General features: G+C 34.4%; 1 protein-coding gene across 1 annotated transcript; it reads right to left on the bottom strand.

The window, feature by feature from the left end:
* Positions 1-1575: 1575 nt before the first annotated feature.
* LOC103974586 (S-linalool synthase-like) lies at positions 1576-7725 on the bottom strand. The gene is made up of 12 exons (XM_065175489.1): positions 7392-7725; positions 6204-6396; positions 5890-6110; positions 5687-5810; positions 4567-4682; positions 4239-4459; positions 3114-3229; positions 2904-2996; positions 2602-2817; positions 2402-2531; positions 2071-2313; positions 1576-1993 (listed from the first exon to the last, which is right to left on the bottom strand). The coding sequence occupies exons 1-12, from the start codon at positions 7690-7692 to the stop codon at positions 1691-1693; spliced, it is 2277 nt and encodes a 758-aa protein (XP_065031561.1). The 5' UTR covers positions 7693-7725; the 3' UTR covers positions 1576-1690.
* Between the last annotated feature and the right edge of the window lie 3794 nt (positions 7726-11519).

Consider the following 11519-nt stretch of genomic DNA (forward strand, 5'->3'; position numbering starts at 1 on the left):
ACATACTTCAAATTTGGTATTAACTGGATCTTGAGAAGCTATAGCATATGCTTATAGATAAGAGATGTCCTTGTCTTTTTTCTGTTGATGGGTTGATGGCATGAGATGGTGGAAAGTTCAGAAAAATTGAGGATCATGGAAAGGTATTGACTGCAGTAGGTTTATACGTCTAAAGTGTAGTAATTTGGACATAAAAGGTTAGTGGTTTATATTGAGAATTTTTTGATAAAACCAAAGGAAAATCTACTGGAAGTGTCAAAGCTGTCGTAAAAAATTTGTAGAGATTTGGACAGAAAAAAATGTAGTAACAAGATCAAATAAACTATGTTATATGGCTGGAATTCTACAATGCATGTTTCGTCGTAGAGATAAAAACTTTGCAATGAAAAGTTTATGCAGCAATATAGGAACACTTTTTTTGGATTTTTGAATAAGGATAACTGAATTGCAGCAGCAGTAAGGTATGAAACCAGAACCTTTTGCAATTCATGGGGAGATCAAAGGATGATCCGCGGTGGTGGAGATAACGATAGAATTCGACAATGATCTTTTAAGCAATTATGAGAATTACTTTGGATGGCCGTGAAGGGATAATGGATGTGGAAGGGCAGCGAGATGCCAAGAATGTTGCTATGATACCAAGTGTTAAAACCCTTGCGGATTCTAAGCTTGGGGTTGATCTCTTTAGGGGGTCGGCCTCCTTGGAACTCTATAGGAGTTCCTTCCTCCAGGTTACTACTCAAAGGCTGCTAAAAAGATTCATCTATTTTCTCTTAAAAGAAGATGAATACATGACTATTTATATGACTTTTAAACCTCAACTCCTAATAGGACTCCTACTTCTAATCAACTCCTAATGCTTCTCTAAGAAGCAACATTCAAACTAATCTTAACCTTAGTCACCTCTTCACCTCTTCAATTAGAACTCTCCTGGAGTCTTAACATCTTTAACATAAATAGTAATGAATAAGCCTTTATTTTTTTTAAATAAATTATATATCTTTTTTAAATTATTCATACCAAGATTTTGTTAGTGCTACTCATGTTTGCTATTAATATTTTGATTTATTTTATTATGTTAATGGTTTAATGATTAATAATAAAATTTGGATTATAAAAGTGATTATTATGAGTGTTTATGCAATATAAATCGAACTATTTAATGAAGGGATATATATATCTTGGATAAAGACATATTTCAAAAATAAGAATTTTTTTTATATCATCTAAAAAAAATACAATAAAAACATCAAAGAGTTAAAACAAGTTGATTTTGCGATGAAGACAAAAAAAAAAAAAAAAAAACTTGTCGATAGTAAATAAGAAAATTGAGATATCTCGAGTCAAATAGTGTTTTTTTTTTTTCGGTATCATTTATGCATATTGCTTATCAAAATCAGGTGCTGAACCAGAAATCATGCATTCATGAATATGAAAGCTGGTTCAATTAGGACGTTGATCCTTAATAGTGAAGTCATGGGATCGGTTCCTACCTTCATACTTAATTCTTACAAAAAGAACCCAACAAATTTAATAGCTATTTGACTGCATGTCATTGCACTTAAAACAAAGAGGTCCATTGAATTTACTCCTTTGTATTGATCTTCATATTTCATCAACAAGACATTGCTCGATCAATACAATCTTCTCTTACCAAAAAAAAAGGTTTTAGCTATAATGATAGAGTTGTCTAAACATTAATCTCCAAAGCATCATAAAATGCCATGTTAATGTTTTGAAGCAATGCTGTAGGCGAGTCAAATTTATTAGTCGTATCATAGAGCATCCAAAATGCTTTCAGAGTTGTCAAGTGTAGCTCTTTCCATAATTTTGGAACACTATTATATTCATCACCGAAGAGAAGCTCAACAAATTCCTTCCCTTTCTTCGCAAGAATGTCCCTTATGTGGTCAATTGAATCTTCGATACTTGCATCTGCATTCTCCTTCATATACAGTGGTACCATGTTAAACTTCCCATGCTCCAATTCTCGCTGAAATGGAAACTTACCGTCAACAAATATTGTCAATTCAACAAATACGATACGTCGATTGAATGAGTCACTATTACCTGGTAACTCTGGCTGTCATTCAATAAACGAGCACAGAACATTGCCAACTTAGTTATTTTGCTGTAATGGGATTTTATGTTGTCCTTTGGAGCTCCTGAAGAAGCCAAGCAACATGCAGGAAGAGTCATTACTTGTATGGCTACAGATGTCGTGGCGACTTCAATGTATTCATCAATTGAAGGTGCATGTTGACTACTACTCCACTTGAATTCCTTAAGCCATGAGGCGAACACATCACGCCACTTCATATATATGCAGATCACCAAGTTAGTGAGAACCAAATTATTCTTAGTGGATGTTAATCGAGAAAAGAGAAAGATCAAACCTTACCATGTCATGAAGAACATCTTCCACACCATTATCATACTGACTAAATGATTTGAAAGCTATATCACGTACAAGTTCGTCGAGCGCATCAAAAATTACTTTCGCATCGCCCCACAAGCTTTCTCCTTTCCACCTATTGAATGTAATGGTTTGAGGATATAAATTGATACTACAAACACATTTTAAGTGGTTAAGGATAGTACCTATGCACAGCTTCAGTTAGGCATTCTAGTTCATTTAGAGAACCTTTCTCGTCAAAGAAATCATCTGCAATGATGACTATGATTGCACACTTTGCAACTATCTTCCGTAGATCCGAATGTAGAGGAAGACATGTCGGAACGGCGGCTAGAAAGTAACAATAGGTTGTCTTCTCTCGGCCAAATCCCATTTTGGACAGCCCTGATCCTTCGGACCACCTAGTCATATTATTCAGTGAAAGAGAAAACCTATTAGATCATATCTGGATACTGTCACTTAACCTCTAACATGAAGTATATATTACCTCTTGAGTTCCTCAAGTTCATTTTTGTAAAGTGATTGGCGGTTTAAGAAGCTTTTAATTGCTAATTTGATGACGAACGAGGAACATGAAAGCCTGCATTTGCACAGGTTTGATGTTACTAATGGTTTTGTAGAATTCAATCGCAACTACTTGCGAAAAATGTGAAAGATAAGTGCTTCAAGCATTACTAACTTCAAACATTTAAATTACCTGCAAGTGTTGGTCTTTCCGATCCACGTTATATAACCTTTACTTCTCTCTATATACATGCGATGCTCAAGATGGTCCATTCGAGCGAGCCATGGGAGTTCCATTTCATGCTCAATCTGTCGAAATTGTGACCAACATCACTGGTTAGTCTGAAGATTTCGTAACGCATCATTTACCATCATCAGTATCATATTCAAAATCGGCATCATATTCAAGATTACAAGGCATCGGCCTGAACTCTAATATTCAAAATCTCATGTAGTAAGCTAAACTATAGTTTCAACCACAAGTTCGATACTTGGACTTTTGTTCGACCACAAGTTTTGTTTCAACCACAAGTTTCAACCATTGTTTCAACCATAAGTGTGTGTGTGTGTGTGTGTGTGAAGGCAAGATTATTAAGTGGTGAAGGCAAGATTTAAATCTAAGATTTTATGATGAACAATTAAAGTTTTACTTGTTAAGTTAGTAGACAGTTTCGTCATTATTGGTATTATTATTATTATTATTATTATTATTATTATTATTATTATAGATTTTCTAATGATCATGAAAGGTATGATCCAACGATATCTTCTTACCAATTAATTAACTATGCATGTGGTGCAAAAAAAGAAATTTTTTTATAAAGGGTAATTCATAACTCTTTTTATAAAGATAATGTTAAAGGTAGGTTTTGAAAAGTAACTTACTATGATTTACCAACTAAGTTATGATTTTTAAAAAATTGATCCAATGAGATAACGAATATTCAATCTTTCATAAGTGTGTCTTGTATTTCATTAGACTTAAATTGAGATATCATAACAAATGAATATATATATATATATATATATATATATATATATCTATATATATACAAATACATATATACATACATACATACATACATATATATACATATGTATATATATCTATATATATGTATATACATATATATACATATATATACATATATACATATACATACATACATACATACATACATACATACATACATACATACATACATACATACATACATACATACATACATACATACATACATACATACATACATATATACATACATATATATAATATATACACACACAATCATGAAAATTTATGAATGATATATTATACCTCTTTCTCAAAACCGGTCAAGTCGACATTGTTGCTTTCTAAATGCAAACACTTATGCAATACTTTCATAGCAAAAACTTTGGCATTGTGAAGCTCGACTTCCTCGGGGAACATAAAGTGTGCTGCTCTGTAGACACCAACCATGGCTCCTAAGAATTCAGTGTAGTTCTCCATGATATGCGTGAGCACATCTTTCTCATTCATAAACCAACAAAACTTCCCTACATAAAACCGAAGATTACTAAGTTAGATGAATCATTAATTGCAACAAATGTGCAAAGCACAATCTACTTACTACAAATTTGAGATTATGGTAGCTAAATTTTACTTGGTGTTACACGATATCCATATGCCCTTAAAAGATTAAAGGCTAACGAGTCTCTATATATATATTCCGATATCTCATAATTCTTGTAATCTTCTCGTTGTTGAGTAGCCCAATTCCTGCACGTTGAAAACAAAGCTAAAGTAATTTGTTTCCCAAGAACTAGAAATGAAAATAAAAAATTATAGCAAAAAAACAAAAAGAGAAAAAGATAAGGTGTCCTTAACATAATTTTCCATGAGTAAGTGCATGAAGCATCATTCTTCGCACTCTGGCTTTTAAATCGGTCTCTTTGTCTACGATATTATCTAACAATCTTGATTGTTGGAGTTATGTAGTGGCATGACATAGGAATTAAGATCATTCAAATCAATAACAGAGGCAGAAAATTAGTGGAATTTGGATTTTCAGTTAAAGTGGTATCATTTACTCATCCTTCTTCATAGATGGAGAAGCTCACCATTGTTTAGCGAGAGAGAGAGAGAGAGAGAGAGAGAGAGAGAGAGAGGTCGTTTCGCAAACATTGATCAAAACAGATCTATTATATAAGTGGAAGTTTTTCTTGCAATAAAAGATTGTGAACAACGACCCAGTGAACTTTAGAACATGCAACTGAAATGTCTTCGAATGGGCATTAGACAAGGGAGGAGCTAAAACTAATGTGATCTATAGAGCATGGCTGGCTTATTGTAAGAAGACTTTCATTTACATGCTAGAAAAAGATTTTGTTATCTCCAATAGTAAGATATCTGAAGGCAGGCAAGTTTCTCTTTGCTTTTTACTCACGATGGCTCTTCCAATCTAATAAAGTACAAACTGATTAATCCTGAAATAATTAGTAAATGGCCTCGAAAAGTTTTGAAAATAGGGGAAGAAAGAAAAATAACCTCACAAAAAAAGAAATTAATTTGTGTGCAGGAGAAATTCTACGTCACGTTAACTTGTCTCGTTGTTGGATAAGAATTCACCTCAGAGAGTCAATGAATCGAGACATATCACTCAACATGTCATTGCAGTAGCTGTCGAGATATATATATATATATATATATATATATATATATATATATATATATTTCTGATAGTGATTAACAACGAGTTGCAGCAGCCACACACAAAGCCGTACCTGTAAGTATGGTCCAAAACGCCTCGTATTTCTTCTGCAAAATGCTCACCACACCCTAACCTCCTCAAATGATCCACCAGACACAGCTTTATGAGATCTTCGTCCACAGGAAACACGGAAGGAACTGTTTACTCCACACCAATTCTACCATTTAGAATATGCATCCATCTAACTCGAAATAGACTCTTAGTTAGTGGACTTACCCACGTTACTGCATCGTTTCATCATGGTCTGCAGGTACTCCAAGCAATTCCTATCGCCTGTAATCATGAAAGCACAAGCGGTTGCAGAAGGAGAGTGGAAGAGCGAGCCGTCTTCCATCTGAAGCCTAAGAATCACTTCATGATTTGGCCTGCAGCTTATTGGGAGGGCCTCAAGGAACGACGTCAGCGGGGGGTGGCGATCGTTGCTGGAAGATTTTTCCCTGCCGTATCATAGTAGAATTCACTGTGTATGAGCAAGAAAACACAGTCCCAGCCTTGCGCGGCTAATGTATACTACAATGACCGACCCTTACATTGCCAATATGGTTTCTCTTCTGTTGAAGACGTTGTTCACTGCTGGCATGCTGCCGCCGTCGGGAAGAACAGGTAGGCCTTTGGCCAGTGCCAGCTCAAGCATGCCAGGGAAGACGATGGAGAACCACCGAGGGATGCCACCGCGATGCTCCATCAGAAGTTTCACCATGTTTGCACGAAGAAATCCTAATCCTAATAAAAATGGAAGAGTATGTCAAGAAGTACATGCTAATCCAAGATCAGAGATGTGAAGATCATGTGCATCTTAGGAAGGAAATATATCTAAAGATCTACCACATGCAATTTAGATCAACATCAAAGACATCACCATTAACTTTGTCAAAATCTATCAGAGAATTTGACTCAAAAACCAGATTTAGGAGGTCTAGACTCCAAGCTGCTTTCAGTCCTTGAAGCAAATTAAGAATTCATCTGTCAGCTCAAAGAAAGAAAGCTTCCCTCTCTGAATAATGAGTACCCATTCTACGAAGTGATAACTATGTAATCTCCAATTACTATGTGATTTGTGGAGCTTGTACATATTTATGTTAGAAGAACTATCATAGTGAAAATAAATCATGCTTGTTAAAATAGTGTACAAATGTATGATTTGTGGAGCTGCTGCTATTTTGGAAAGATTAAAATCTATCGTTCGCGAGTCGATTCCGCAGGTTCGTATCGAAAGTGACTCCTTACTGATGACATACAGTGATGAGGTTATCGTAAGTTAGGGCTTGTCCTTTCTTTGAAACAGATGTTGCTTTCTGATGCATATAGTGCAATACTGTAATTTGACTTTTGTTTGCAAGAAATAAAATGACTGTTAGGTACTTGTAATTAGCTAGATTGCGACTAGGTTTTGTTATCCAAGCAAGCATAACCGGTTCGCTCTGCAAATAAAGGCAATGTTCATTTAGAGTATTTATAATTATAGCTATAGAATTAATTGTTCTTTATACTCCAAACTCTGCCGATATTGTTCCATTCTCTCAATGGCTTCCCAGAGTACAAGTTCGGGGTTCCATATCAACTCTATCATTTTGGAGAATCAGTTTATATGAATATACTGCATAATAACTTGAGTTTATCCAAATAAATATTATTATGCAAAGCTTTATAAACCAAACCACTGAAAAAATATGTAGATATCGAAGGAGGGTGAAGATGGTTGGGTGTGCCAGTTTTACCTTTCTCGATATTAGCATGGCCAGTGTCCCATGCATTGAGTGCAACAACACAAGCGAGGGTGGAGGTGAGAGAGTCCATGGGGGTGCCGAGCTCCCCCCAGAACCCTTCCTCTCTCTGGTGGCGGAGTATCCACTCCAGGCACTTGGGAAACATGGGACGATGAGGAGACTGAGGACCGGCAACCATGGCGACCCATGCAGTTTCGTAGGGCGACGGTGGCAGGAAGGAGAGCATGTCAGCTGAGGGGGAGAACATCTCATCCTTAATCCTTTCAACAAGGTAAGAGATCGACTCATCCATCTCCTAAACAGCGAATGGATCGGTACGTGTTCGAGCTGAGGAGTTCAAGGAGGCTGTATTTATAGAAGCAGCTCACCGCACAAAACATCGATCGAGCAGTTGATGCACGTTTATATCATCTGTTATCGGTGAACTTTGTGTGGCTGTACATCTCTGCCAAACGCACTGTTGACTCACTGTGCATCTTTGTGTGTTGATGTATGATGAGTGGCCATAGATTGATTTGATGTCATTTTCTATTCATGTCAACTGTAGACAAATGGAAGTGTAGCTTTGCAACAGGTCGAGATTCGTGAGAAACGAGCACAGGCTGCTGGTTTCTCAAGCGTGGAACACGCTGCTGTGCCTCTCTACTAGTTCATTTCATTCTTTGTATGCAAGAAGGGCGAAGGCTTCATGTCACCAACTTTTCTCGAAGAGTTAAGTTACCCCACCATGTCATGTAGCGGCGACAGGTATCCTCTGAGTCGCAGAATGAGGGAATACGAAGGACAAAAAATATTCCAATACAAGATAGAACTTTGTTATTTTTTGACAATCATTTGTCGGGAGAAAACAAGTAGAATCCATCATTTGTTTTTATTTCAATTGATGACATAAGACGAGTAGTAGCGAGTTTCTTTTTTTTTATGATAAAAAACTCAAAAGAGAGAAATAATAAAAATAATAAAACAAGTTAAATAACTAACGTAGCTCGAAGAGAATACTCGCAGGACGAAGCCCTGAACAATCTAATCATAAAAAACAATTTGTGAACTCACACCACTCACACATAATGTGAGAAAAAAATGAATTCATTTATTCATCTTTCGATTCATTATAATGTTCTAACCTCCTTTTATAGATCCAATAAAAGAATAAAAATGAAGGTGTACTATTTTAATTCTGGTCCAACGAGTACTCTTTCACATCAGACACTCCATTTCCGAGATCTCAGGTAATGGGCAAAATGGTCAGCGTACGCTTCGTCCGGGTCGATGGCCAATAGAGCAACATTCATTTGTCGGCAAACACACTGCTGGCTCGCTGTGCATGACAAGCTTGGATGAGTGAGACGATGAATTGACTAATGTTGACGTCTCAACTCATGCGTTCCCGAACAACACAACCTCCAGCTTTCTTGAACCAAATATTTCATGAAGCCTGGCGATGTCTCAACTAGGAATTCGGAGTTGCAATAAAACATATCCGAGAAATGGCCAAGATGAAGGAGCAATCCTTGTGGGATTTGTGGAACATTTTATGCCACGTCCCAGTTTTGTAGGTATCCGTATCAACTCTTTGGTTCGTCCAAGTGAGAATAACAAACTAATGGATATAAAAGCCCGACAAGTTACAACAATGTTCCTTTCCGACGAAATATATGTACCAATCAATATTTCAACTTTGAATTGGTCACTATTATCTACCAATCAATATTTATCGACGTGACACATATTTATTGGAATCGGACCGAATCAAATAATCAAACCTTCAAAATTAAAACTTAGATCATTAATCAATATGATTCAATTATCAAATTGGATATCGAATGAACTCGAAATAACAAACTAATGGACATAGAAACCTGATAAGTTACAACAACGTTTCTTCCATGTTAGAAAAGACTTGGGATATTACAAGTTCTCAACTTCGCCACTACTATCTGCCGATCAATATTTATTGATACGACACATATTGATTAGAATTGGATCGAATCAAATAATCGGATCCAAAAAATTAAAAATTAGATTATTAATCAATATGATTTAATTATTAGATTGGATATGTTAAAAATAAAAAAAAGAACTGAATAACCCAATCGATTTTTTTTAGATAACTCACCCATATGAAACCAACCATGTTACATAAAATTGATCTGAATTTATAATATAATGAAAGATTGTTTAAATATACTTAACTAAATAATTTTTTTGTTATTTTTTTAAGAAGACGTTTACATCAATCATGAAATTAGGATTCAAGTGAGAAATAAATTATAATTAATCCAATTTAGTGTAATTATCATCAATGTTTATTGTTATAATGTTAGTTGATGTTATCATTTTTATCACTTTCTATACAACTTATTTAAATTAATTATAATATTTTAGATTTTAACTATGTATAATTTTTAATTATTTATTATATTTTAAAAAGTACTAATAATTATTAACCAAGTAAGGCTTTGTGCCCATTGGGTTTCAAGGATTTGTGGCTGAAATTTAGATCCCTAAACTTCTTGACTAAAGTATCACTGGATTTACAATGTTCAGAAAGCACCTTCACACACAATTCTGCAATCGAAATCAATCTGTCGATTAGAGGAGAGTAAATTATATTTATGGGTCGAAGGATGCATATTTTTGCCTCTAATTCTTTTACATTCTATAATTTTAAAATATTTTATGATATTTAATTATCATAAATCAATCTAAACTTTAACCATTAGAATATTAGAACATGCTTCTAAGATGATTAATATTATTTTTTATTCTTTAAAATTTTATGATGATTAATTATCAAAATTAGAAAATTTTAAAATATGATATGTGATCAAGTATAACTTGGTCAACTTTCATGGAATCGACTCAAACTTCCACTAAACTAACTAGTAATGATTCTAAGACAATTAGTATTTTTTTATTTTTATAATAATTAATTATCAAATTTTGAGTTTTTTGAATAGATTATATGATGGAGTGTTACTCAATTCAATTTCTGGTATAATTTAGTAATTTTTTACTAAATCGATCTAAACTTTCATTGAATCACTAAAATATGATTTTAAAATAATTAATATTTTTTTTATTTTTAAATATTTTATGATAATTAATCTATTAAAATTTAAGAGTTTTTGAACTAGTATGATAATCGAGTATAACTTAGCTCGATTTTGAGTGTAACTTGATCAACTTTCACTAGACCAAGTCAAAATTTGATAGAATCATTAGGACTTGATTTAAGATGATTGGTGCCTTTTTTTATTTTTTTAAAAATTTTATCATAATTAGTTATCAACATTAGAGATTTTTTTAATATCATCTATGATTAAGTAATTTAAGCAAATGTCTAAAGATATTTTGTCAAGTGAAAATCGAGGTATCATTCGATAAAAGTTTATAATGAGATTTTTTAGGTAAAATATCTAAAATTATTTTAATAGCGATTTTGTAAAGCAAAGAGTTGCCAAGTGAGTCAAATTTATTAGTCGAGTTATATAGCATCCAAAATGGCTTCAGAGTTGCCAAGTGTAGCTCTTTCCGTAATTTTGGAACACTACTGTATCCATCACTGATGAAAAGCTCCACAAATTCCTTCCCCTTATCAAAGGTCGTGTTCTTTATGTAGCCAATTGAATCTTCGACGGACACTGACATCTGGATTCTTTTGATATCAGATGAAATTTTTGAGAAAATCTCTTTCTAGTTTATTGAGAAAAATCTTCTAATACGAGGAAAATCATCTCTCTATATATAAATAGGAGAGAGATATGTTAATGCAAATCAATTTCTTCTGTAATTTCTTTCTCTATCTCTTTTCTAACATGATATCAGAATAGCCTCAATAACCAAGTATTCCACCACAGCTGGTGCGTTCTTCTTCAGAGAGAACATCGGCAGCAGTAGTGCGCTCGAGGAGGGCGAGTTCGAGAAGCCTGTCCATATGTACACCTACGCCGTTGCTTGTGTACACCTACGCTGTTATTCTTCTCCTTCAGCTGTAAAAGGCAGTGCCACTGTGCTGCTGCGTCGCTGTTGTTGGGAAGAAACCTGTTAAAGCGGAATAATCTTTTCCCTCTTTGTGTATCAAAATGGGTTCCTCATCAAAATACCAACTTGATATCT

Source organism: Musa acuminata, unplaced genomic scaffold, assembly GCF_036884655.1.
Source record: "Musa acuminata AAA Group cultivar baxijiao unplaced genomic scaffold, Cavendish_Baxijiao_AAA HiC_scaffold_42, whole genome shotgun sequence".
Lineage (NCBI taxonomy): Eukaryota > Viridiplantae > Streptophyta > Magnoliopsida > Zingiberales > Musaceae > Musa > Musa acuminata.